At 39.5% G+C, this 27,311-nt stretch overlaps 1 protein-coding gene across 3 annotated transcripts; it reads left to right on the top strand.

The window, feature by feature from the left end:
- The first annotated feature begins 63 nt into the window (after positions 1–63).
- Positions 64–22,087, top strand: CPSF3 (cleavage and polyadenylation specific factor 3). Of its 3 annotated transcripts, XM_042446327.1 has the most exons (19): positions 106–184; positions 1,607–1,609; positions 4,097–4,158; positions 4,717–4,814; positions 5,162–5,290; positions 5,501–5,678; positions 7,221–7,310; positions 8,340–8,490; positions 10,304–10,479; positions 11,717–11,875; positions 12,287–12,433; positions 12,699–12,851; positions 13,944–14,052; positions 14,407–14,505; positions 15,417–15,511; positions 17,019–17,106; positions 18,243–18,312; positions 19,867–19,963; positions 21,805–22,087. In XM_042446327.1, exons 1-19 carry the CDS (start codon positions 115–117, stop codon positions 21,907–21,909), a joined length of 2,079 nt encoding a protein of 692 aa, XP_042302261.1. In that variant the 5' UTR covers positions 106–114; the 3' UTR covers positions 21,910–22,087. The 3 variants fall into 3 exon arrangements, with proteins under 3 accessions (XP_042302260.1, XP_042302261.1, XP_042302263.1); XM_042446326.1 differs by lacking the exon at positions 1,607–1,609 and having other exon boundaries at positions 64–184; positions 4,095–4,158; XM_042446329.1 differs by lacking the exons at positions 106–184; positions 1,607–1,609; positions 4,097–4,158; positions 4,717–4,814 and having other exon boundaries at positions 5,239–5,290; positions 5,629–5,678.
- The last annotated feature ends 5,224 nt before the right edge of the window (positions 22,088–27,311 follow it).

Raw genomic sequence — 27,311 nt, forward strand, 5'->3', positions numbered from 1 at the left:
GAATCCTCCATCTCTATGGTCACCGTCGTCAAAGCGGAGCGGAAGTGAGGGCGGGATAAGTGCGGGTACAGAGGCCGGGGAGGGACCCTCGAGTGTGGGCTTCGCTGCTTTGAGATGTCGGTGAGGAGGAGGGCGGAGGCCTTCGTGCCGGCGGAGGAGAGCGACCAGCTCCTGTCCGGCCCCTGTGAGTGGACGCCCTCCCAGCCCAGACCCCAAGCCCTCCAGGGGCCTCCGCTCTTAGGCTCCACCACATTTCAGTAATCTGGGTCTCTCTGGAATCTCTGGGTTCCTCCAGCACTGCTCTGCATGTTGTGGACCATAGGTTGGAGGACTTAGACTTTCCTAAGAGGCTTTTTCTAGCGCATTGTAGCTCCTCTATGGTTAGCTCCTGGCAGATGTTATCAGAGTTGTTGTGGGGGCTTAAGAGATGCCTAGAGAGGGCGCTTCTCTAGGCTTTGTATCCTCTATGGTTAGCTCCTGGCAGTGTTAATCATAGAGTTGTTGTGGTGGGAGGGCTTAAGAGATGCCTAGAGAGGGCGCTTCTCTTAGGGCATTTGTCGTCCTCTATGGTTAGCTCCTGACAGATGTTAATCATAGAGTGTGGTGGGGGCTTAAGAGATGCCTAGAGAGGGCGCTTCTCTAGGCATTTGTAGGTCTTCCAACATGAGTCTATGATCAGTTTCTGACAGATGTTGACCATAGAGTTGTAGTGAAGGGTTTAAAGATGCCTAGAGAGAACACTTCTCTAGGCATTTGTAGGTCCTCCAGCGTGAGTCTGTGATCATAATCTGGAAGAGGTTGACCATAGAGTTGCTGTGGTGGAAGACATAATAGAGATCCTTAGAGATTCTCTAGGCACTTGTAGGTCCTCCGGTATGATTCCAGCAGCCTCTGAAAGATGTTGACCATAGAGTTGCGCTGGAGGACCCAAAAGTGCCTAGAGAGGTGTTATCTCAGGTTGAAAAAAACCTGTGATTTGTGGCTTTTCCACCAACCCCAGTGAATGTGGAGGGAGCACTGTAATGCAGTTGGACATCACTTTAAGTGCTGCAGCTCCATCCTGTGAATTCCTGGGATTTATAGTTTTACCGGGTGTTTTGCCTTCTCTGCCAAAGAGTGCTGGTGCATCATGAAAGTACAAATCCCAGGGTTCTGGGAGATGGTGCGGTGGCTAGTTAAAGTGGTGCCAAGTGGCATTATTTCTACAACCGAGATGCACCCCCAGCACACACACACATACAGAGGGCAGTTTCCCAGCTGCGCCTTCTTCCATGAGATGTTAAGAAGTGGGACTGTCATGTCCTTGCACTGTTCTTACAACTTGGGCTGAAACAGCCTGGTTTAATTTTTACAATGTCTCTGAGAACAAATTCACAATACATTACATTACACAAAATAATATAAATGTTGTATGTATTCAGCATATAACAATTTTTATTATTTTATTAGAATGGTTGTAATACTGTAAAGAGGATAACATATGCTTCCCAATTTTTAACAGACATATTGTCTATACGTGAAAGAACAGCTTTTTAAGGTCACATTCCTCCCTTCCTCGCCAATAGCACAATGATTACAGAACACTAAAATCTATGAAGAACACCAGTGGGTCTTGGCATTGGTAATATATATGATATGATAGCCCTGTTTAATATTTGAAGGGGTGTCGTATTAAGGATGGAGTAAGCTTGTTTTCTGCTGCTCCAGAGAACAGGACAGTGGATTCAAACTAGTGGAAAAGAGATTCCAGCTCAACATTAGGAGGAACCTCCTGACAGTAAGAGCTGTTTGACAGTGGGACACATTCTCTCTGAGTGTGGTCAGGTCTCCTTCCCTGGAGGTCTTTAAGCAGAGGCTGGATGGCCATCTGTCAGGGATGCTTTGATTGCGATTTCCTGCATGGCAGAATGGGGTTGGATTGGATGGCCCTTGAAGTCTCTTCCAACTCTGTGACTATGTGGGTCTGGGTATGCAGATGTTTTGCCAGACCGCCAATCATTCTTGGTCCCATTGCAACATGGAATGCCTGTGTGAAGCGGCTTTGGGATTTTAAAGTTCATGGGGAGGGGGGATAGGATTTAGGTCAGCATGGCGTAAGATCTGCATGCGGATTGTTACACTGTGCTGGGGCCTCTGTCTTGACTACTTGAGACCTCTGTCATAACTACTTATACTTGTGACTGACTGAGAAGCAAAAGGTTTTGTGAAATAGAAACAAACATAACAGTGTATTCATTTGTTAGTCTGTTCCTCTGGACGCCAGGGTTTGTCACTGCTTGCCTCCATTGAATAATAACGGGATATTCATGTCCTATACCAAGCCCATCTAATGATTGATTGCTGTACAACAGCCCAGACAATGAGACAGATAATATGGGATTTTTTTAATGGCACAATATAGCAAAAATAAATTTCCAGAAAAAAAAAACCCATTTCTTCCTACATCTCTGATAAATCAGCCCCTTTTTTGTCTGTCTGATTTTCCCAGTTTGTGCCAGAAAATGCACCTTAAAGCAGCTAGTGATATTACAGTTCATTGTTATGTCTCTGTCTGGTGAATGATATTATCATCAATACAGTAACTTCAACTCTAGTTCATTAAGATCAATGACTACGTGGCAGGATTACTAGATCATCTTAGTCTAGACAAGGTTTTAGATGGGGAGATCATGTTTAATTTTTAATCTGTCATCCCTAAATCCTTCCTTGTCATTGTTTTCCAGCAAGAAGCCTAAACATCACCTACAATCCTTGTTTCTAGACATAACTTTTCACTCATCTGTAACGTATGTCTGAGCAAACCTGATTCACTGTAATCCAGGATTGGTTTAATAATCTTTATTACTTAACTTTGTTATGCCATATCAAAACATACATGTTTATTTTAAACATCTACTTTTACATCTGGTTTGTAAATAGTTTATTGGCCTAGTTGCCTCAAGAGACTAAAAATCTCCAGACAATTAGGTGAAAGCCCAGCAAACTGAAAGAGTTTGTTGTTGTTGTTTTTGGCTATCTAAATAGGATAAAAGTATTAAGATACGTTTATATATAGAAACTGATAAAATGGTTATGGGCTATCTGGGCAGTGTGGATGATTTGAAATGGGTCAGTCCATCTTATATATTATGTCCAAAGTCTGTTAGTCTAAAGAGCAGGACATCCAAATCATACCTATCTAAATTGGTTTTGATCTAACTGCTTGTTAATTCAGGGTTTTGTTGAATTACTTTACATTACCCCTAACATTGCTTTAACAGTATTATATTTGCTTACACTATAACAAGCAGTTTTATTTTCTCTGGCATCATGTTGAATATGCCTGTTGGAATTAATCTAATGTTTGGACGTGAAAGGTACAATTTTGTCCTGAACGCGGTTAACATATATTCCTGTAGTTCGGTGTTCCATATAACTGACGGTACAGTTCAGTGCCTATCTAAGCCATAGACACTCTTCAGATGTGACAGTAAATTATTGTTTAGCATTACATGGAAGAGTCTTGGGCTTGACAGTTCTGTCTTCAGTTCATTCGAAAAGAGGAGATTGAAAGTTAGGCTCTAGACTGTGCTCAATTCAAAATGCTAACTGTACTTAGAACTGAAAAAAAGAACTGAAAACTTCAGAAGCCCTCTTAAAGCTTTAAGGTTTAGAAATGACAGTGAACCATTGGTAAACTGAAATCAAATTTTGTTGTGGCCATGGCAGAGAAAGGAGAAGCCATTCCAAGGCTTGCCCAGGCTCATTTGCATCATACTCAACCATAGAGCTCAGAGATAGTGTGGTGTAATGGTTTGAGTATTGGACTGTGACTCGAGATCAGGATTCGATTCTCCATATAACCCACTGGATGATCTTGTGTAAGGCGCACATGCTCAGCCCCAGAAAACCCCATGATAGTTTCACCTTAAGGTTGCCACAAGTCGGAAACAATTTGAGGGCACACAACATCAACAAAAATCATTGCATTCTGTTTAAATGAAGCCATAGAGTAAAATTAAAGACCTTGCTTTGCTCAGTTACAGCTAATACAGCTTTATGTATTCAATTGGCTGATAGTTGTTTCTCCAACTTGTCTCACTCTCTTCTCACAGAGGTGCTGGACAGGAAGTAGGAAGATCATGCATTATTCTAGAATTCAAAGGAAGAAAGATAATGGTAAGCATTGTGCTGTTTTATTTATAAACATCATTGGTTCAGGTGCTATATTTTCTTAATGTTATGTCTTCTTTGCTTTTCACTCTTTGTGCATTATTAATAATAAAATAATTTAACTTATCAGAGTAAATTTAGGAGAGAGCATATGTAGGATGAGGTTATCGTAAACTTGATGGAAAATTTGAGTTGTATGAAAAGACAAACAGCTTGTTTGGTATTGCAGAACCATTTTTTTCTTGAATGCTTCCAATTTCATGGAGAGCATACACTCCAGTTCTGTAAATGTTTGATCAGAGTTGTATGGAAACTTTAACTGCAGCTTAGCATATAATGAACAGATTTCCAAAGTGATGTCCCTTGTGTAGGGTACTGCCAAAGTCTCCCAACCCCGCCTTCTTTGAACCTAGGTATAACATATGAAGCAATAAATATACCATGATCTTTCCTAGTTTGACAGTAATCACAATAATCAGGCTAGATTATTTGCGTGTTACATCCTGATGATTACAGAAAAGAAAATAATTGGTATATCTTTTAATTGATTGATGCATTTTTCAGCTGGATTGTGGAATCCACCCTGGCCTAGAAGGAATGGATGCACTTCCTTACATTGATCTGATAGATCCTGCCGAAATTGATCTTCTCTTGATTAGCCAGTAAGTGGCATGCATCCCAGTGCAGAGTGGCCTAGTATATGTAAGCACTAGCCTGGTAGCCATAGTCAGCATGGAATTGTATGCAACCTTCTTGTGGGCTAGTAAATTTTATGGGTTTTTTTTTTTACAAAGCTCCTACAGATTATTAATGAGATATGATTACAGTGTGTTTGTAATGTTATTATTTTAAAATGTTCAGGGTGTGTAACAGATCTGTTGCTTCCAAAGATGTAGAAGCATTGGTGGTAAATTACTTGAACTTTTATTGAGGCATCAAATGTTCTAGCTATATATTGTGATATTCTGTGGCTTGAGTCTCAAATCTGATCTCTACTTGCCTGTTTTAGTTTTCATTTAGATCACTGTGGTGCACTACCATGGTTTCTACAGAAGACAAGTTTTAAAGGAAGAACCTTTATGACTCATGCTACTAAAGCAATTTATAGATGGCTTCTATCAGATTATGTCAAAGTTAGGTAAGTCAATCTTCTTAGATTTGGGGAGAAAATTAGTGCGAAGCGATACAGTGACTAGAATGATGAATCTGCAGTGGTTTCATCTCCTGTGTTGTTACATCATCATCTTAAGCACACCTTATGCTAATCTCAGTCATGTTTTGCGCTATCTTTCAAGTGATCTGAGAAACTGGTGAACAGAATGATTATTTGCTTTCTTATTTTGTGCAGCAACATCTCAGCGGATGACATGCTGTATACAGAGACAGATTTAGAAGAAAGCATGGACAAAATTGAGACTATCAACTTCCATGAAGTAAAAGAAGTGGCAGGAATCAAGTTCTGGTGTTACCATGCAGGTCATGTTTTGGGAGCAGCCATGTTCATGATTGAAATAGCTGGAGTGAAGGTACTTGCTTAGCATACTAAAGAGGCCCAACCAGGCATGTTGACAATTTCTTTGCATTAATTTGCCCCTCCAGGTTTCAGGAAGATTGTTTTTTTATAAGAGGAATTTATTTCTGTGCTTGTGTCTATTGCACCAGCCACACTGAGATATATACGTTCATAGTGTGAGTTGTTGCCATTGGCTGTGGAAGGTAATGGACATTTAGCTTAAGTGCTGGAGCCATGTGCTTGAAATTACTATATATACCTATGTATAAGTCTAGCAATTTTAGTCAAATAATCAATCTAAAAAACCTGGGTCAACTTATCCACAAGTCAATGTAAGTACTGTACCTGAACTCTTCTAAAAAAAGGAACCATCTCCTTCTCTGAGTAGAGTGGAGAAAGGCAAGAGCTTAGTACCTTCCTGGGGAACCTGAAAGAAACACTGTCCCCCCCACTCCACTGCAGTGCCTCTTCTGGTCTTTTTTAATGCCTGGGAAGGAAAATTGGGCAGGGAGGCTCTTTGGCACCTCAAAGGAGCACCAAGAGTAGACGCATATATACGTTTTCTCAAACCTGCTTGTGCCTTGTTAACTCCCACACACATTACACAGCCACCATAGCTATCATTCCCTCCTCATCCATCCAGCCTTTAGGGTGAGCTCTAAAAGGGTTATGCCTGCTGGGATTTTGTAAGTACTTTGCTATCATTTACATCCTTGTTACATGCCCCTAACTTTTACCCTTGACCTATACATGGGTCATATCAAAGTCCATAATTTTGTCCCCCAAACCTGTCCTTGAGTTATGAGGCTGACTTATACACAAGTATATACAGTAAGGTCTTTCCATCTGTGAGCTTGCCATTTGTGGATCTGACCATCTGCTGATGGCAAGCCCTGCTGTTTTCAATGGAGGTGCTTGCATGTTGCACCGCCAATTGGGGACAATGGGACTTGAGGTCCCATGATTTTTCTTAACCGTGTGGGCAGGTCCAGACAGATCCCCTGCAGATACAAAGGGCCAACTGTACAGTATAGCTAACCACCATGTTTTGTGACATTGCACTGAGTTGATCTGTCATCATCTTTGAATGGGCTAAGAAGCCTAAACCAGATTTATAGTAATCTGCCATATTATGGTGGGGTACATACCTCCGCTTTGCGGCGCTCTGCCGCCGGCGCCAGTAGGTCCGCGGGGGAGCCGGAGCCTTCACATGGCCCGACTCCCGCGCGGACCGAAAAAGAAGCTCCAAAATGGAGCTTCTTTTTAAGTCGCGTTTGCGACGTAGCGAGGCGCCAGGGGCGCACTCACTACGTCACAACGGCTGCGACGCGTACGGACGCTCAGCGTCCGATACGTAAAGATGGCGGCGCCCGTATGAACAGGGCGCCGCCATCTTGTACGTATTCAATACGTACTAGGGTTAGGGGGGTGCGGAAGCACCGCCCCTTCCTAACCCTAGTACGTATTGATGACGTACTATTTGGCGGTCTGTAAACCGCCAATGTTACCTTTTCTGTTAGTTTACATTGTGTATTGTTTCTTTTCTTTGTCATAGCTTTTATATACAGGTGATTTCTCAAGACAAGAAGACAGGCATTTGATGGCAGCTGAGATTCCCAATATTAAACCTGATATTCTTATAATTGTAAGTTTCTTTTCTCACAGTAATATGAAATAAATATATTGCATGCATTCTGTGCATTCTTTTCTCTTCAAGTCATCTCAGTTTTATATACATTGTAATTTGTTGTTGTCATGTAGCCTTCCTTTGCAATAACTGCTTTAAGTGGATAACAAAATGTAAAATACAAAATAAATGACTAAACCATTAGCTAAGCAAATAAACAATCAAACTAGTAAATATCATGTACATAATTTTTGTGGAGAGCAACACATTATGCTAAAATTTAACAAATACTGTCTGGAATAAATATATTTTAAAAATCCTCTGAAGGGTTAGAAAAGAGGGCTGTAAACAGATAATAGGGCTTTTAAGTGTCAAGATGAGGGTGATAGAGGATGTAATTTTAAAACTACCATTCTTTATTTTCAAGGTGCTCTTTGTTGACTTAAATATGCAGTCAAAAGTAAATTTTCCCTGTTTGAAAGTTGGTCTCAAAAATTTCATCATTTTCCCCTCCCCTGCATTATTTCTGTTCATCTTTTTCTTCCCCCTGCATTTTTTTTTTTTTTTTGAGTTTTATCATTTCTGTACCCAGGAATATTATGGCCATAGCAAAAAAAGAATTACCATGTGGTGAAAATGATTTTCAGTCAATTTCCAGGAGAAGCTTGTTGGACAGGATTTATTTTCATACCTGTAGGTCATATTTAACCTCACAGAAATTTCACACCAAAAATATAGGGGTTGTGCTCTTGCTCTCTTCCCAGGGCTTTGCCAGCAAGTGAACATGGACTCAATAAGTAGAGGAAAAACCATATCATTGTTTGGGACTTTATTAACAAATTCTCTTGCCCAAAGCATTGGTCATCTTTGCTGTAATAGGTTAGCAGTAGACATACTTTGGAGTGAAATGTTTAAAGCAGTTATTAGTTGTTCTGAGACCAGCTTGTGCATAATTTAATCCTGATCCGACAGTACTTCAGTAGTTGACATTTGTTGTGCTGATATATGGCCCATGCTTCTTTTAACTGTGTGAATTGTTTTTCTTAGGAATCCACCTATGGTACACATATCCATGAGAAACGAGAAGAGAGAGAAGCAAGATTCTGTAACACTGTACACGACATTGTAAACAGAGGAGGAAGAGGTCTTATTCCTGTGTTTGCCTTGGGAAGAGCTCAAGAATTGCTTTTGATATTAGGTATGTTATGCAGCATTGTTTTTAGGTTGACATGATAAAAACAGTTGTTTACATGTTGCCAGTGTTTCTATATAGTGCATGTATGAGAGAAAGGCTGCTGCCACACTGCAGGAATAAAGCAGGTTGACACCACTTCAACTTCCATGCGTCAGCGCTATAGAATCCTGGGATTTGTAATCTGCTTTGGCACCAGGATTCTCTGACAGGGAAGGCTAAATATCCCATAAAACTTCAAATTCCAGAATCCCATAGCATTGAGCATTGGCAGTTAAAGCAGTTGTTAAACTGCTTTATTTCTGCAGTGTGGCAGCCAGAGAATGAGAGAGAGAGAGAGAGATTTGACCTGTAAAAGGAAATGAGGAATTCTGTCATTTTGTACAGTGGGCCCTTGGTATCCACTCGGGTTTGGTCTCAGGGCAGAAACACACACGTACGTTGATACCAAAATCTGTAGATGCTCAAGTCCCATTAAATAAAATGATTTAGTAAAATTGAGTACTATTTCTAAAATGGCTAAATCAAGGTCTGCTTTTTATATTTTATATATTTTTTTAATATTTCCACACCATGGATTCTTGAATCAGTGGATAAGAAGAGTCAGCTGTATAAAGGTCCATTTGTTTTTACTGAATAAATGTGGATAACATTTTATGAAAGGGTTAAAGACATTTACTAGGTGATGGATTTAGCCACATTTCAGCCATATTTGTACTGTAAATAACAAAGGTACCCTGTTTTAGTTCTGCTTGTTTTCTGTTGTGAAATCATGACATCCATAGATAAGGCAACCCTTCAAATTACCTCCTTTGGTGCCATTTCTTATTTCAAACATTTTAAACCTTAGTAGCTCAATTGGAGGTTGTTTTGCTATATATTTAGCTGAATATAAGAAGTTGTGTCATTCTAAAGTTATGTCTTTGAATATGTGGCATAGACTAACATCTCACTAAGTTCTGGCAGAATGTATCACTCTCCTAGCATAAGGATTGGTTGGCATTCACTTCTCAACAGCCTAGCTCTATCCAGAGCTGCCTGTTACTTCATTGATAGTCTTTTTTTAAAGAGGGGAAAGGGTTCAGAAACAAAAATTATGAGAACTGAAGCTTAGGAAATTTCTTCAGGTTTTTGGAAGACAGTTTTCCAAACCTCCCCTTTCATAGTTCTTTGGTTCCACAAACCCTATTGAAGCTCATTACTGAAACAAGAGGCAGGTCTGGATTGAACTGGCCTCTATGGGAACAAATACCAGGTGACCATTTCTTTGTCTTTTTCAACACTTCCACTTGCACAGGCAAGTCTTGGAAATTTCTTTGTGTAAGCAATGGTAGTGTTTAACTGGTGGTATAACTCCTATAAGCATAGTGACCTTATAGAAGACAAGCCTTAGGCTACCATCACATACTTAGGTGTCTAAAAATTTTGTATAGGATTCCACTGACGAGTCCACTTTTTTCAGATAATCAAGGTTTTAAGGTTTATTTTCTTGCACTGAAACATTTCATTTTTGGTTCCTGAGAAAAAGCAGAATCCTCACTGCTCCTACAGTAATGCTCTATATGATATTGATATTCTAGAAGGTACCTAAACATTCCTTGAGATTTTCAGAAAGTTTTTAATTTATGTTTACTGGAAAGTAAATGTGTGTCCTTTTAAGGGTCTGTGCTTAGGATAACAATACACTTCCTGTACTATAAAATGTTGATGTTTTCTACAGAACACTTTTCAGAATCCAGGCTATGCTTGATTTTGTTTTATAATTTCTGTGTACTGACTGCACAAATTAATTTTGCTGTGTTGTGTGTGTGTTTCCTAGATGAATACTGGCAAAATCACCCTGAGCTACATGAGATACCTATATACTATGCTTCCTCTCTGGCGAAGAAATGCATGGCAGTGTATCAAACATATGTCAATGCCATGAATGATAAAATCCGTAAACAAATCAACATCAACAACCCATTTGTATTCAAACACATTAGTAATCTAAAGGTCAGTATGAATTAAGCATATGTTAATAATACAAGACTGTATAACATGGTTATAAATTAACAGTAATTCAGGTTTTGAAACCAGACATTTAACCTTTCAGAAAACTTCAGCTGCTGTTTCTAATGAAATTAGGCTGTGTAGGATAATGCATTACCATTTTTGGAATATCTGTTCTTTATTATTCATTATGGTAGACTGACAAAAATTGTCATGGAAATCTGCTTTAATCTCTCTGTTCATTAACACCAGAGTGCTTGAATCTCACCTTCTATTGAAAGAGAATTGGAGGCAGCAGGGGGTTCGTCACAACTGGGGAGTGGGAGATGGTGCTGGGGTGATAACTGCCACTTATCATCACAGAGAAAACTTCAGCTGCAATTAAACTATTTACATATTTTTAAAAATTCAGACATATACTTAAAAGAATAAAATGTAATTTAACAAACTTTTGAGAAATACACATTCATACCCATGACTCATGTAGGTGAACTGGAAATCAACTGCCACAAATCCCTCACCAAACAAAAATTTTGGTTGCCATCTCATGCAGTCTTGAATTCAGCAAATTCAGTGGCTATTTTTCCTGAATAAGTGAGTGCAGGAGAAGGCTATCAAAAAAATCAATCTATCTGCCATGTGTCACAATCCCTCTGGAAAGCCAGCATGATGTAGTGGCTTGAGTATTTAACTACAACTGTGGTGACCAGGGTTCGGTTCCCAGCTCAGCCATGAAACCCACTGGGCAGCCTTGGACAAGTTACATGATCTCAGGCAAAGGCAATAGCAAACCTTTGAACAAATCTTGCCAGGAAAACCCTATGATTGCTTCACCTTAGGTTTGCCATAGGTCAGAAATGGTATGACAGCATACAACAACCACAGTCCCTCTAACTTTGAAGATATTATTTCTTGACAGCAGAATCACAGTCCATTTAATGAGGTTATTGACACCAGTAACTTTAATGAGGTTATTGACACCAGTAACTTACTGGTTTACCATCAGCCCATCCTCTGTTTTCCTGAGAATGGCTGTGAGAATTTAGATGATAAGCATCCTTTTAAAGGTTCATATATGACATTCTGTAGAATTGTTTGGGGCTCAGTGATCCCACAAAATCTGCGAAGATAGCTGCAGCCCTCTGATGTATCAGAACAGGAATAACAATTCAGACAAAAGCATTTTTCTATGACCTTCGTACTGAAATTATAGTAGATATTTTTGCTCTTTGTTTTCCAGAGTATGGATCATTTTGATGACATAGGCCCCAGCGTTGTAATGGCTTCTCCTGGTATGATGCAGAGCGGATTATCCAGAGAGCTGTTTGAGAGCTGGTGTACTGACAAAAGAAATGGAGTCATCATAGCGGGATATTGTGTGGAAGGAACACTTGCCAAGGTGAGGTTTCATTTTACTACCATAACATTTTAAGGTACAAGTCAGGCTGCTTCAGATACTAGTTTATTTTATCAGAGCAATAATAGTTTGGTGATTTTACTATACCTAACCAAAAACTGGAGTAATCTGTTTCACTGTTAAATGGATTTGAATTTTTCTATTACATAGTTCTTATCAGTTATGCAAAGAGTGTTCTCATATGTGATAAGAACAGAATAGAAAATACAACCATTCTCCTCCTCCCCCCTTCGACACAATTGTTAAATTGGCTTTTGGTGTGGGTTGGTATTAATGAGGAGGAAGGATTATTGTGTCAGACTTCTGGATGTAGGCTCAAGTTTGTACTTTTTGTAATGAATGAAATAATGTGATATATTATTGAAACTGATGTATTTTATTGTGATGTTACAGCACATTATGTCTGAACCAGAAGAAATTACGACTATGTCAGGACAAAAGCTCCCACTGAAGATGTCTGTAGATTACATTTCTTTCTCCGCTCATACAGATTACCAACAAACCAGCGAGTTCATTCGGGCATTGAAACCTCCTCACGTGGTATGTGTATCTATTTTTCAAGGAGTACTATAAATAACAAATGTTTATAAAATATGGGGTTGGAGAGGTTCCTGAATATTACTAATTATCAAAAGCTAATAAGGGAAATGTGGCTAAAAGAGTGGCAGTCTAGTGGCAGGCAAGATGCATTTTATTGCAGTACATGTAATGCCACTGAGAACAAGAAGGGCTTTTCCCTCTCCTTCCTTTCTTCTTCATATCTCTTGTTAGCAGTCGTCATGATCATTATGACTTTTTCATTTAGATATTGGTACATGGGGAGCAGAATGAAATGGCCAGGCTGAAAGCTGCATTGATAAGAGAATATGAGGATAATGATGAAGTTCATATAGAGGTCCATAATCCTAGAAATACTGAGGCTGTGACGCTAAACTTCAGAGGAGAAAAGCTTGCTAAGGTAAAGACAGACATTTTCTTCACTATGAAAAGTATATTTGCCTCATGGTCTAAAGATTTTCACCCACAAATAATATTGTAAAAAAACAATTATTTTAAAACCATTTCATTCCTGGGAAGTAGAGAAACTGTTGTATAATTGACACAATACAGTCCTCTCATAGTCAAAAAGAATCAGATAGCTAAGGTATTCCCATTGTTCTCTTTCAAAATTAGTTCTCTCATTGCAGAGACAGGTCTCATAATGTCTGAAAATGTTTCCTTGGATAGGACAGGGTAACAATTGTTATAGCCTTTTTTAAAATTAACTTCCACACTCATACATGCAGGATGTATATGCTCATATGTACATGTACATAACATATACATAAATACAGACAGTCATATATATATATATATAAATATATAAAGCCAACTATTCCAGTAGTCTGTGAATGCTCTGAGACATTTTAGGAAGAAAATGGGAATTAGTAATGATTCTGAAAATGTTAAGGCGAATAAAGGGATCACCAATAAAATATTATTACCTGAGGTTGACAGTGAGATGTCAGTTTTAAAGATGATGATTTTCACTAAGGAAGAAAAATGGGAGCGAGTATTAAAAAAAAGCTGTGTAATTCACAAGTACATTTATGTCACTTTTGGAAGTTACTGTATACAGTTGTCCCTCCATATTCGCTAGGGTTAGGGGAACAAGACCCCCGTGAATATGGAAAAACCACAAATAACAAAAACACTGTTTTTACCTGAGAGGACACCTCTCTAGGAATCTCCAGGTCCTCCAGTGCAACTAAGTAGTCAATGTCCAACATATACTGGAGTAGCTACAAATGGTCTTTCAGTGCAACTTTTAGTTAAAGTTGACCACAGAGTTGCACTGGAGGACCTAGACAGTCCTAGAGAGAACATATTAATGAAATCCGTGAATAATCAAAGCCGCAAATATCAAAGCCGCAAATAAGGGATGACTGTACATCTACTTAGAAATGTTAGTTTAGCAAGGATGCCAACTTAATTCCATTTTTAAACTTTCATTCTCTTGGTCTTCCTGAAAATTTTTTCAATTTGTCTTGATTTCTCTCTTTTTCTTCAGGTTATGGGTTCTCTAGCAGATAAGAAACCAGAACAAGGACAGAGAGTTTCAGGAATACTAGTTAAAAGAAATTTTAATTATCACATACTTTCTCCATGTGACCTTTCCAGTAAGTAAAAGAAACCAGAGAATTTTATAAGAATTATTCAAGGCCTGTGGTCAGGAAGTGTGTGAATGCGCAGTGATAAGCCTTTCTAGTTAGTTAAAATGTTTTGTGATGTTACGTTCCCATATTTAATATCCTATACCTTCTTGTGGGACTCTAGATTTAAAAAGAAACTTGATAAAATAATTGATAAATTGATATAGATGTAGATGTAGTATGGAGTGTTGAGAATGGCAAAGGGGCTGCAGATAGAGAAAAGCACTAATTCTAATGTCACTCTCCTTCCATGAACAGTGGAGCAATGTAAGGTCTGGGCAGAACTATATATTGAACATCATGCTTTTTCCTTGTCCATAGATTACACTGATCTTGCCATGAGCACTGTGACACAGACCCAAGCTGTTCCATATACAGGTTCTTTCAGTCTGCTTTATTACCACCTACAAAAACTAACAGGTATATAAATGGAGAGAAATGGTTAATATTCTTTGAAGTTTTCCCCTGACTCACAAAGTTGTAACATGTAGCATGGTTTTGCAATCAGTATCAAAACTATTAAAGAAGGAGTAGTAGTAAATATATAGGCCAGAATCTTTCTATAGATGATCCCAAGAGGATTCGTGATCAATCATGGCAAACAAGCAATTACCCTTTGTAAGCAGTCTGTAACAGGAAAGAAAGATTTGCGCCCATTTTAAAGGCATGCTGAGTTCATGTATTGTGACAAGTGCACCAAAGTGATCTTTGCAGAGCATGGAAAGATTTTCCTGAGGCTGGGAAGATTGAAACACATCATTGGAGGTAGCTACCCAGTACTTGTTACTGACTTGCAGTCATCAGACATGCCAAAATACTGGCAAAACTAAGTCATCAGAACAGATTCCTAATAGATGTGATAGTATGAAATTTGGGACAAGAATGCAGTGCTTTTAACTAGTGCATGTTAAGTTAATACGCAGAATACATTGTCTGTCCCTGTGAACTAAAACTGTGTCTGAGTGCACTTATCATAACTGTGTTTTGTTCTGGATGTATTCTAGGAAAGGAAGTTGTAGTAGAAACATAGGATCGTGCCTTGTACTGGGTCAGACCATTCATTGGTCTATAGTTCAATATTGTCAACTCTGACTAGCAGCAGGAGCTTTTTAGAATTTCAGGCAGGAATCCAAATACTAGCCAAGGTTGGCCTAACTTAGCTTTCAAAATCAAGCAAAATTGGGTGTGTTCAGCATGACACATGGCACTGTATGATTTCAGACATATGGATTCTTCTAAAGAAATAAGTGTGTAATATTTAATAAAAATGTGTGGGTTTTATATACAACGTTTACTTTACATTTGTGGTTATGATATTTTATTATTTTAAGGTGACATAAAAGAAATAGAGGTTCAGGATAAACCAGCCCTGAAGGTTTTTAAAAACATTACTGTAATCCAGGAGCCTGGCATGGTGGTGCTTGAGGTAAGGACAGAAGAATGGTTGCTTTTTAAATGTTCTAAATTCTTGGAAGTGGCTTTAAGACAGAGTTAACATTAGGAATTGTTAGGTTTTGTATATAACAACTGTTATATAAAGAGAAGAAATGTCTACACCTGCTTTTTCTCTCCCTCTCTTTCCCTTTTGGTTTCAAAAGAATCACCCAGAGTGGGCCAGTGCAGCCACACTGCTGGTTTCTGTTTGGCCAAGGGACCAGGAGCAAGCCACAGGACCTTGTGTGCCCTCTAGTGCAATTTTATTTTCCACTCTTATCCTATCATTGCTGGGCTCAGTACAAGTTCTGCATTACAGTAGAGCCATTTCTTTATTTTTTAAAACAATTATATTTGACGTTTTGAGAGCAGACCCATAAGCTGTGTGACAACAATTAAAATAACATTTGATAAAAGCATTATAAAATATAATGAGTAACAGAACTGAAAAATTAACAACCGGCAATGTCAGAATGATAGGAAATACAGTCATCCCTCCATATTCACGGCTTTGGCACGTGCAGTTTTGATTGTTCGCGAGGTCAAGGCCTCCAGGTGCACACACACTCCCCCCTCTTCTCCATCCCCTCCCTGCCCCTCTGTAACTAGCCCAGCTGAACCAGCTACAGGGCAACAGTGAGAGGAAAGAGTGGCAAGCTCTTTTTCTTTCTCCCAAGGCTTTCCAGGGCATCAGGAGCTGGAGGAAGAGAGGACTCCCTTCCCCTGAGCACCTGCTGCCTTGGAAGGGCTTGAGGGAAGCTTCTTCCAAGGCTTTCCAGGGCAGAGGAAGGGAGAGAGAGTCCTCCACCCTCTTTCTGATGCTTCAGACAGCTGAGGCAAGCTCTCTGGAGAATTGGAAGGGAGGTGGGGGAATTCACATGCATTTTTCTCTCCCTTCCTCGATGCCTCAGAGAGCTTGCCTGGCATGAGGAGGAGGGGTGAGAATAGTGCGCACAAGTCCCCTGGCTTGCTTATGATGCCTCAGTGAGCTCAGGCAAGCTCTCTGAGGCATTGGAGGAGGGAAGAGAGGCAAGTGTGTTCGCTCCTTTCTAATCCTTCCCTGTTGCTCTGAAATTTTCAATTTTGCGATGTTCTTCACCCCTACCCTCCGTGAATATGGAAGGAATTTGAAGCAGCCAAATACCATTCAAAATAGACATGTCTTCACTTTTCATGTGCAGGCAAGAAAAAGAGAAGGAGGGAGCCTCTTGGGAAAGCAATAACCTTAGTGTCATCAATAAGAAGGCCTTACCAAGCATCTCAGCCTACCAAGCCTATGGAGAAAAATGGACAAAGAGCAGGGCCTCTGATGAAGAATATAGTGGGCAGACTATAGACTAGTCCCAAACAGAATTTGAAAGTAGTTTAATAGCCACCTAAATGCAGAAGACAGAAGCAAAAATGATTTAAGGAATTCTAACTGTTGCAACTTTAAAGCAGGATTTTTGTATAATCCTAAATTTAACCCTCTTTTCATTTTTGCTTTTTAATCTCTCCAGTGGGTAGCAAATCCTGCTAATGATATGTATGCAGACACCGTAACAACAGTGATACTGGAAATTCAGTCAAATCCCAAAGTTCATAAAGGTATTTGCCTTTTTATTGATATAGGTATATGCTTTTTTATGTGTGCAGTGTTGTGAAAGGATGGGAACCAAAACTAGATTCAGTACTGTGTTGCTCAGAGTTCTGGGTCTGGAGACACGTTCATACAAATGGCATTTGTTATGTGTGAGAGGATTTGGGGACAAGTTTGATATAACATTATTTACTGAGGGGCAAAACAGACAGGCGAAAGGGGTGGCTTGAAACCAGCCCTTCTGAAGATGGATTGGGGCAGCAGCGAACACACGTCGTGGCCCCAATCCACCTTTTCCCCAGCCAAAAAAGGAGTGAAAAAGATCTGCTCTTTTTTTGGCTAGGGAAAGGGCAGCTTTTCCCACCCCACCCCAGCCCAGCCCAAAGCTAGCTTCAAGACACTGTGGTGGCATGCAGCATGTAAACGCCACACCGCAGCAGCATCTCGAAGCCACCCACATCTGCCCAACTTCCAGGTGGCTTCAGGGCTGCGTGGGAGCATCCGGTGTATAAGCACCGTGCTCCCAAACCACTCGGACAGCGGCTTTTAGAGCCAGTCTGTTCTGGCCCTAAGTCAATTTAATGTGCATGCATATTGGTTAATACACTTGAATAGTTAATACACTTGAATGTTTTTTGAATGTAAGTAATCTAATTTAAAGAATAAGTTATTAATCCAAATTCTGTGTATATCTGAAATGTTCAGAGTGTAAAATTACAAGAAATTGATTCTCATAACAGAAAAAGAAATAGGAAAGTTGAATATATGTGCTTAACACCTAACTGTATGGATGCAAAAGTGTTGTTACAACTTTAATTGTTCTTTTTAACTCCCAGGTTAAGTGGAATACAACCGTTTTCTTTAAAATTAGAGGTCTCCACAATGATAGTGACTGCATCCGTATCTTGCCAAAAATTAAAATTCTTACTCTTGCCTATAAATGTACTTACTTTTTATAAATTTATATGAATTATAGCGTGAGAGCTATCCACCCCATTCAGTCTGAATTGGGTAAATATTGTTTTCTTTATTTTATTACATATGGTAAGCCTTCATGTCAACATTTTTCTTGATATTTAAAACCTGATATCAATTACACACTCCGAAATAGCAATGGAATTAAAGTGTTAGATATGTTTTTCAGCTACAATACACAAAATTCCTAAAAAAGAAGAGATAGAAGCCTATCACAAGAAGATGGAGATCATGCTCCAGTAAGTTCTTACACTGTATTGTCTGAAGGAAAAAATAACTATAGCTATTAGTATGAATATACTGTATAACCTAAGTGACAATAAGGCTAAAAGCCTACGGTTGCTCAGAGGTGGTGATCCATCTCATGAGCTGCACCTACTCTGCCACCATGGAAACATCTGTGGTCTTTGCTTTTCTGAATGGAGCTGTGATGCTCAATTCAGGTAAAAACAGAGATTCTGTGGCAGTTTGAAGAAAGGCACACATTTGCAGGAACCATCGCCTCTCAAGTCATGTCTGCTCCCTCCCTGCGTTCTTTTCATCGACAATTGAAGACATTCTTATTTAGACAGGCTTTTGAGGTGTGAATTTTACTTAGATAGTATGTGTGTGTAATTTGTGTGCTGTTTTTAAGTCTTTCATGCTTTTAATTTTTTTATTGAAATGGTTTTAACTATGTTGTGGTTTTTTTAATTAAATTTTTATTTAATTTTTGTTATGGGGGAGGGCAGCAGGGACAACGTAGTAGATTAACATGGCATCAACCATACACATCTATATTGTGAATTTAACTATTATTTAAGTCTGTTTAACTTTTGTAAATAATGTTTTAGTTGTATCCTTTTTAAATTATTGTAAGCCATCTTGAATTCCATTTTTGGAGAAAGGTGGTGGGATGGATTTATATTCCAACACACCTCTGGGTTTGGAGGAACCTTGAAGATTGGTACATAATTTCCTCCCATTGCAATTAATGTGAGAATTCATAAAAATAAGGCGGAGGCTGAAAGTGGGAGCAGAAGGATTCACCATGAAGTTAATAGCAACATCTAATTATACTTCCTTTTAGAGTCATAACATGCATCGTGCTTGCATTCTAGACAAAGTTAGACACTCCCAGCTCACATCTAGTTCAGTGGGAAAGTATTAAATATGTTAAGTGGTTTCCTGTTACTCTGCATATCCTAAAGTACCTATTCTTAGATCCACATCTTTTCATTTTGTTCTTTAAAGCCACCCACGATATAAAATCATTTCATGTGTTTTCCTAGAAATACAGCTAAGCTTGCCAGAACCCTCATTTACAGATCAGAGATTGGATTAACAGACTCGACATTTTTGGCCTGAATTCTTTTAGTTCTGAGTATAGTAGACTCATTGAATCCATTAGATTTATCTATGTATTGACTCACAGTTCAGCATTTGAGTGGGTCTGCTCTAGTTAGGACTAACCAACATTATGGAAGCTTTTAAGTATTTTTAAATCCACTTAACAGTATGGAAATTGTTCTAACAATTTTAAAATTTGGTTCTTTTCTATATGTCTTTAAAACAGTGGTCTTATTGGCTGCAGTTCAAAACTCATTTGCCTTTTAGCATCATAACACACATCGTGCTTGCATTCTAGCCAAAGGTACATCTTGGGAGTGAATTCCACTGAATTCAGTGCAATTTACTCTTCGGTAGACTTGACTATGATTGCAGTTCTAGACTGTGTGACCAGAATATCTTGTAGATATATTAAGCAATTTGCTGCTATTCTACCTTTGTAATAATAAGCCCTTCATTTGCAGAGACATATTTGGAGAAGATTGTGTAAGTGCAAAGCAGGATAATATACTGAGTGTCACTGTGGATGGAAAAACAGCAAATCTTTCATTGGATACACGGGTATTTACAACTAAATTTGATAATAGTTTGATTTGTTGTGTGCAGCTGATAAGATATATGTTCAAAGTTTTTTTATCTCACAATCATTTTTGAAATGCATAATGTGATATGTATTCAGTGACTTATTATTTTCCAAAAAATCTTCCAATTCTGTATTTGGTTCGTTCTTGCCCTCATTCTCATTTGTGTGCTCAGACTTGCTATAAATTAGAATGAAATAGAGTAGTAAAGAGTAGTAAAATTGTTGTTTAAATATCTACCCTGTTGTGCAATCAGTGATACTGAAACTGCTTAAAGTTAATAAGAGCATGGACCAGTTAAACATTGTGAAGAATTATTATGACTGTATTTCAGAAGTAGTGCTGAAGACAGGGACGTAGCCAGGATTTTAGGAAGGGGGAGGGGGTTCAGACTAAGTGCCACCATTATAATGGGGCTTGGTGGCAGCAGTGCAGCAGCACGCACCATTCATTTTTCTAATGGAAGTGGGGGTCCGGACCCCAAGAACCCCCCCCCTTGGCTACGTCCCTGCTGAAGACATGGCAACCAGACTGATCACTGGTACGTCTAGGAGTGATCATTTATTGTTGTTGTGTGCCTTCAAGTCCTTTCCAGATTATGGAGACCCTAAGGCGGGGGTTTTTATCATGGGGTTTCCTTGGTAAGATTTGTTCACAGGAGGTTTGTCATTGCCTTCTCTTGAGGCTGAGAGCAAGTGACTTGCCCAGTGGGTTCCATGGCCAAGTGGGGATCAAACCCCAGTCTCCAGAGTTGTAACCCAACCCTCAAATCACTATGCCATGCTGGCTCTCAGAGTGAACAAATCACACCAATGTTAAAAGTACTCCACTGGCTGTCAATTAGTTTCTTGGCAAAATACAAATTGGTTATTATCTTTAAAGCCCTACATGGTTTTGATCCAGGTTGCCTATGAAATCACCTCCTGCTGTATAATCTGTCCTGTACTCTCAGATCATCTGGGGGATATTTACATCAACCAACCAAGATTAGACTGGCAATTGGCAACCAGAGGACTTTTTCATCAGCTGCCCCTAGATTGTAGAATGACCTGGTAGGAGAGATATGACAGATAAATATGCTGTCTGAATGATTATTTTGATGTTTCATTTTCATTTCAAAAGAAGCTTAACATAGCAATATGGGGCAAATGTAAGTTCCCTTGGGCTCATAGAACTGCGTGATGGTAACTTATTGGTTTGGGGAATTGTTTTAATCAGAATGCCCCTTGTATGAGGCGGGTGGCAGTGCTTTTGCCATGTTCCCCACCCTGGCTGATTTTAAGCCAGGAGATACCTTACTTATACCGAGATGAAATCTGGATCCAATTAAAAATTTGTATCTTAAATGCTGAAAAGCCTGCCCCCCCCCCCAAAAAAAAGCATGACAGAAGTTATCTCCATGCTGTTCTAGAGGGTGTTGGGAGGGGTCTTTTGTGTATTTTTTAAAAGACATAAATGCTAAAGGTATCAGATCCTGTCTGCTCTTGGAAGCTAAGCAGGGTCAGTCCTGGCTAGTACTTGGATGGGAGACTTCCAATGAATACCAGGTCTTGTAAGCTATATTTCAGAGGAAGGAATTGGCAAAACACCTCTAAGTGTTCCTCTCCTAAGAAAACCCTATGAAATTCATGGTGTCACCATAAGTTGACAGGCGACTTGAAGGCACATGCTCACAGATCCAGCAAGGGGAGCTGGACACCTGGAAAATCTTGGATAGTTCTCTGGCCCATTTTAAGCTTTCTGGTTTTAAGAAGTGTAATGATCCAGAATTAAATCTGTTTTCTCTCCCCCCCTCCCCCCTTTGTTTGTTTGTTTTGTTAGACTGTTGACCATGAGCCTGGATGTGAAGATGATGATGAAACTCTTCGAGAAATGGTAGAGTCAGCTGCACAAAGACTCTATGATGCCATCACTCCTTTACAATAAATGGATTGACCATTGTATATATTGTGGACCATGGGGGGAAATTACTAATTAGTTTGCAATCACTTTTTTTAAAAAAATGAATGTCCTTTAACAAAGCTGCTCTGTCCCCAAATAGTGTTGTGTAGTAATCATTTTATTGGAAACATTTATCAATTCCAAATACATTTTTCTTTATATACATTGAAATGGATTTGTTTTTAATGGATTCAGTGCTGCTCTGAAATTGTGGAATCCAGAGTATCCTGCAGATAGTGACAGTCAGCTTTGGATGCTTCCCTTATACCTCCAGTCTAGCACCAGTGCATCAACCTTAGCAACTATTTTGACTACATCAGAAAGATCCAAAGTTGGAAGGAGAAGTATAAATGCCTTGAAGCGTATGCATATATGTGTGTATGCACATATGTGCTTGTGTGTAAGAGAGAATTCACATCTCTTCAGTGAAAAAGGTGCTTTGTGTTCCAGGTTGAACAGTATTGGGTTTTTTTTAAAGGCATTAATTATAAACTAAATTGACATCTTCAGCACAGTGTAACTTGATATGTAGTCTCTTGAGTCTAATGAAAATGGGAAAAGTGAATTAAGAACATCAGTCTCTTTCTCTGACCTAAATACATCACTAGAAGTAAAGTCTCCTGATCTGGCTGGGACATACTTCTGGAACAGATATACACATCAAGAAGAGTAAAGACCTAAAAATTAGATGTTTTCCTAAAAATCAACTGTTCAATCCTTAATTTTTGACTATTTGTACTTCTCAAGCACAAACCAAAAGTCTTCTGAAACTAACTAGATTATATCCATGTAAGTGTTTTCTGTGTCAAGACTGTACACTCCATTGCAAGGGTCAGAAATGTTTAAAGAGATGTATACATTACATGTCAAAAGAGAAAAATTCTCTACTCCGCAATGTATCAGCAGTCAAAATCTATCTATCCGGCTAGAGAAAAATGATCTGCTGTCTTTCTAAGTACTTTACCTGTTACCCTGAATGCAGTGTAGACTGCTCTGTCATTTGTTTGGCCTTTCTATCAGTAGATCAAAAGGCTGGCGTGTACATCATGAGCAAATCTACTACTTTGGAAATAACTTCCTCTGCTTTTGATCAAGCTTGCTTCAAAGTGCATGTCAGGTTTGTTTCAGTAAAATGCCCAAAGGAGTAAAAGACCATGGAATAGTAATGAGTTCTTTGGATTTAAAATAAGCAGCAACATCTGTATCATTACAAGCCGTATTGCAGACGACCATGAAAGGATTCCAAGATCTACATTTTTGTATTTCATTGCTGAGATTCAATTTTTTTTTCCATTTTGAATTTAATTCAGGCCTCTGTCCCCTCCATAAATCTCAGTTTTACCCATGTTTTGGCTTATTTTTTCATGTTAAAAAGGAAAAGAAATGTTTCTACCTCTGAACACTTTAATACAAGTCATTGCATTTTGTATTCACCAGCAAAAAAAAGTGGGAACACTGCCTTAAAATGTTGTTCAACAAGCAAGGCCCATTGCAAAAGTAGATATACACATGGACTCTGGGATGGGGAGTAGAGGGAGGCTCCTCCTAAAGCCAGACCTCAAGGATCAGGCCCACTGAGACGCCTATGTAGTTCTGCCCTTGAGGAACTACCATTCAGAATCGTCCCAAATTTATAGTCATCCTTGCATTCAGTTTACAAGAGTAGTATATATTTTCCCCTTTCTTTGATATATTAATTTTAAAGCTACATAAAATTCCTAAACATTTCATTTATTATTTTGTCATCATCTTCCTGGCAGTCACACTGTTAACTGTATGCAAAGGGATCTTGTACCATCTTTGAGACTAAGGTCCAAAACACACTGCAGAAATAATCCAGTTTGAGACCGCTTTAACTGCCCTGGCTCACTACTAGGGAATCCTGGGAATTGTAGGTTTTTTTTGTGGCACCAGAGTGCTCTGACAATACTAAATGTCTCGCAAAACTACAGTCCCCAGGATTCCCTAGCATTCAGCCATGGCAGTTAAAGCAGTCACAAACCGGATTATTCCTGCAGTGCGTTTTGGGCCTTAGTCTACAACTTCTTTCCCTCAGTTAATCTCAAAGGTGCTACAAGATCCCTTTGCATACTGCTATCCCAGACTAACATGGCAGATGCAGCCATAGCAGTGTCAGTCTGGGACAGCAGTATGCAAAGGGATCTTGTAGCACCTTTGAGATCAACCGAGGGAAAGAAGTTGTAGACTAAGGTCCAAAGCACACTGCAGAAATAATAATCCAGTTTGAGACCATTTTAAACTGCCCTGGCTTAGTGCTGGGGAATTCTGTGAAATGTAGTTTTGTGAGACATCAAGCCCTCTCTGTCAGAGAGAACTCTGGTGCCACAACAAACTACAATTCCCAGGATTCCCTAGCATTGAGCCAGGGCAGTTAAAGCAGTCTCAAACTGGATGATTTCTGCAGTGTGTTTTGGACCGTGGAGGCCCACAACAATAGCCTGGTGTTCCTTCCATGGCTAGTGATGGGGATGATCATTTGAAAGGGTGATGAGGGAACTAGAAGCAGTGGGACCTGGGCCCCTTCCCTTCAGAGAGGAAGAGACAAACAATACACTCATCCCTCCATATTTGCAGCTTTGACTTTTGCGGATGTGATTGTTCACGGATTTGATTAATATGTTCTCTCTAGGAATATCTAGGTCTTCCAGTGAAACTCTGTGCTCAACTTTAACCAAAGGTTGCACTGAAAGGCCTAGAGATTCCTAGAGAGAACGCTCCACTAGGCATTTGCAGCTTCTCTAACGCAACTCTATGGTCAATGTCTGACAGATGTTGACCACAGAGTTGCACTGGAGGACCTAGATGTTCCTAGAGAGGCATCCTCTCAGGTAAAAACCTAGTGTTTTTGTATTTGTGGTTTCCCCACATTCACAGGGGTCCAGTGAATGTGGAGGGAGGAGTATAGTTCCTCGTATAAGTTGGTGTACACAAGAAAACCAAAGTGACTGTTACACATAGGTGGTGGTAGTGTCACAAATGTATAAGGAAAAGGTTTTTCAAAGAACTGGTGCTTGTCACAAGTAAGTGGCAGTGGTAGGATAATAAAACTCATTGGGCTGCCCTCTGAGGAAAACAGGTGACCGAGGGTCACTGTCACACTGCAGTTATTTCGCTCATAGCTCTACTATTTCACTTTAACTGCTCTGGCTGCCTCCTCCCATTGCATTGTGGGACTTGCAGTTTAAGGGAGGGGCGTTTAGAATCCTCAGCCACAGAGCTCTTAGGCCTCACTGGACTGTAAGCCCCACAATGCAACGGGAGGAGGAGGAGGCAGCCAGAGCAGTGAAAGTGGAACACACACACACACACACACACACACACACACACTGAAAATAAAATGGTGTCTGGATTGTGTAAATCTGTTGTTATTGTGCGTTGCAAGAGGGAACAGGAGGGTTGTGATGGGGTTTGCAAGTTACTCTCTCAGGGGAAAGGCATGTCAAACCTCCTCTGAGCAAATCCTGCCAAGAAAAACAACCCATGATAGGTCTGCTCTATGGTCACCACAGAAGTCAGAAATGGCTTGAAGACACACAACAACAATAATTTCATGTATATGTGGAACACACACATCCTGGTTAGCCCTTGTGCAAACTCTCAGCCTGTGTGGAAAAAACAATTGAAATTATTCACTCTTTACTGCAAGAATGACACAAGTGAAGATTTGCATCTCAAACTACATACACAGACCCTGATTTAAGGGATGTATCTTAAGGAGGCTGAGAGGCAGCAATTTACTAAGATCACCCAGTAGGTTTCCATTACTGGTCTCTAATCTTAGAATCATGGAGTTTGAAGAGACCACCAGGGCCACCCAGTCCAAGCCCCAATCAAAGCATACCCGACAGGTGGCTATCCAGCAGCGTTGCCAATTTCTGGAAAATTCAAGTTAAGTGATGCTCAAAATTTTACAACAAAGGCTTTTGCAATATATGGAGTGAGAAATTCCAGATGTTCAAGCTGGTTTCAGGAAAGAATAAAATGAATGGAGCAAATGATGTCTGAACTATCCCTAGAGGTCAAAAGGGCTTAACTGAGACTGTCATACTTTGGACACATCATGAGAAGACATGATTTATTAGAAAAGACAATAATGTTTGTCAAGGTAAAAGGCAGTAGGAAAAGAGGAAGACCACATTACAGGTGGATAAACTCACTCAAGGAAGCCATGGCTCTGAGTCTGTAAGACCTGCCAGGGGCTGTTGGTGACAGGGTGACTGGAGGCCTCATTCATATGGTCACCATAAGTCAAAGTCAACTAGGTGGAAGTTAACAACAAAGTACCCCTTATATGCTTTATTGAACGTAGATGCTACAAGATTCCAAAATTTTAGCTGCACTACTTCTCAGGCTAAATTGAAATCTCCAAGGTTGCAAACGGATACATCAGTAGTATTCAAACTTACCAACAACAACAACTACTACAAAATTCTTACCCGCTTCTCCCCATGGATTGAGCGGGAACAACAACAATTTACAAATACATGACATCTGTTAAAACACACATCAATTTAAGGACTAACAAGAAGTACCCATATTAAAACAATCCACATTTAAAATTCATCATTTAAAACCTACAACTTAAAAATCATCTGTATAAATCTGCCAGACGATATTGGTCTTTAATGCTCTTTTAAATTCAGGCGGCACATTCAGTTGTCAAACCTCTTCTGGCAGGTCATTCCACAGTCTAGAACTTTCCAAAGCCAGTTCTGATCATGGTTGAAGGTCTTTTCATTGGCATAAAGCAGAATGATGCCCATGAAAGCATTTTGGTGTCCTATGTAGCCTGTTTTTGGGTTTCACCTAGTGATCATCCCTTGTATCAATAAGATTTCCAAACTTTGGTCCTCCAGATGTTTTGGACTTCTGCTCCCAGAATCCCTGAACTTCATCCAAACCGACTGGGGGGCTTCTGGGAGCTGAAGTGCAAAACATCTGGAAGAGCAAAGTTAGGAAGACGGTGCTTTGAATCAACCAACTGATGGACCAGCTCCATTCCTTTCCTTAAAGTCCACCAATTCTATGTGGATGAATGCCCCAAAGGCACCATATCCCATCTGATTTTGGAAGCTATTTAACACAATGGACAAGTGAAAGGATTAATTTAAATGTAAATTCTGCAAGGGTTTGTTACTAATAAGGTACAATGTTAAGCATTTAGAGTGTCCTAGGAATATCTACCAATGCAGAAAACTACAGCCATAATTCACTGCCAAGAGCTTGAGGACACCATGCAAACATTGAAGGGTTTCCCCCCCTTAATTTCAGCCCGATGGACATATGAAAGGATTAATTTAAATGTAGAACCTCAAGGTAATATTGCTAATAAGGTACAATTTTAAGCCTTTGGTGCATCATAGGAA

The sequence above is a fragment of the Sceloporus undulatus genome, chromosome 1 (assembly GCF_019175285.1).
Source record: "Sceloporus undulatus isolate JIND9_A2432 ecotype Alabama chromosome 1, SceUnd_v1.1, whole genome shotgun sequence".
In the NCBI taxonomy this organism is placed as follows: Eukaryota; Metazoa; Chordata; class Lepidosauria; order Squamata; family Phrynosomatidae; genus Sceloporus; species Sceloporus undulatus.

Coding starts and splice junctions, on each gene's coding strand:
- CPSF3 (XM_042446327.1), top strand. CDS start 115: ATGTCGGTGAGGAGGAGGGCGGAGGCCTTCGTGCCGGCGGAGGAGAGC. Junction 10,480..11,716: donor AACACATTAGTAATCTAAAG/GTCAGTATGAAT, acceptor TTTGTTTTCCAG/AGTATGGATCATTTTGATGA. Junction 15,512..17,018: donor CTGGCATGGTGGTGCTTGAG/GTAAGGACAGAA, acceptor TAATCTCTCCAG/TGGGTAGCAAATCCTGCTAA.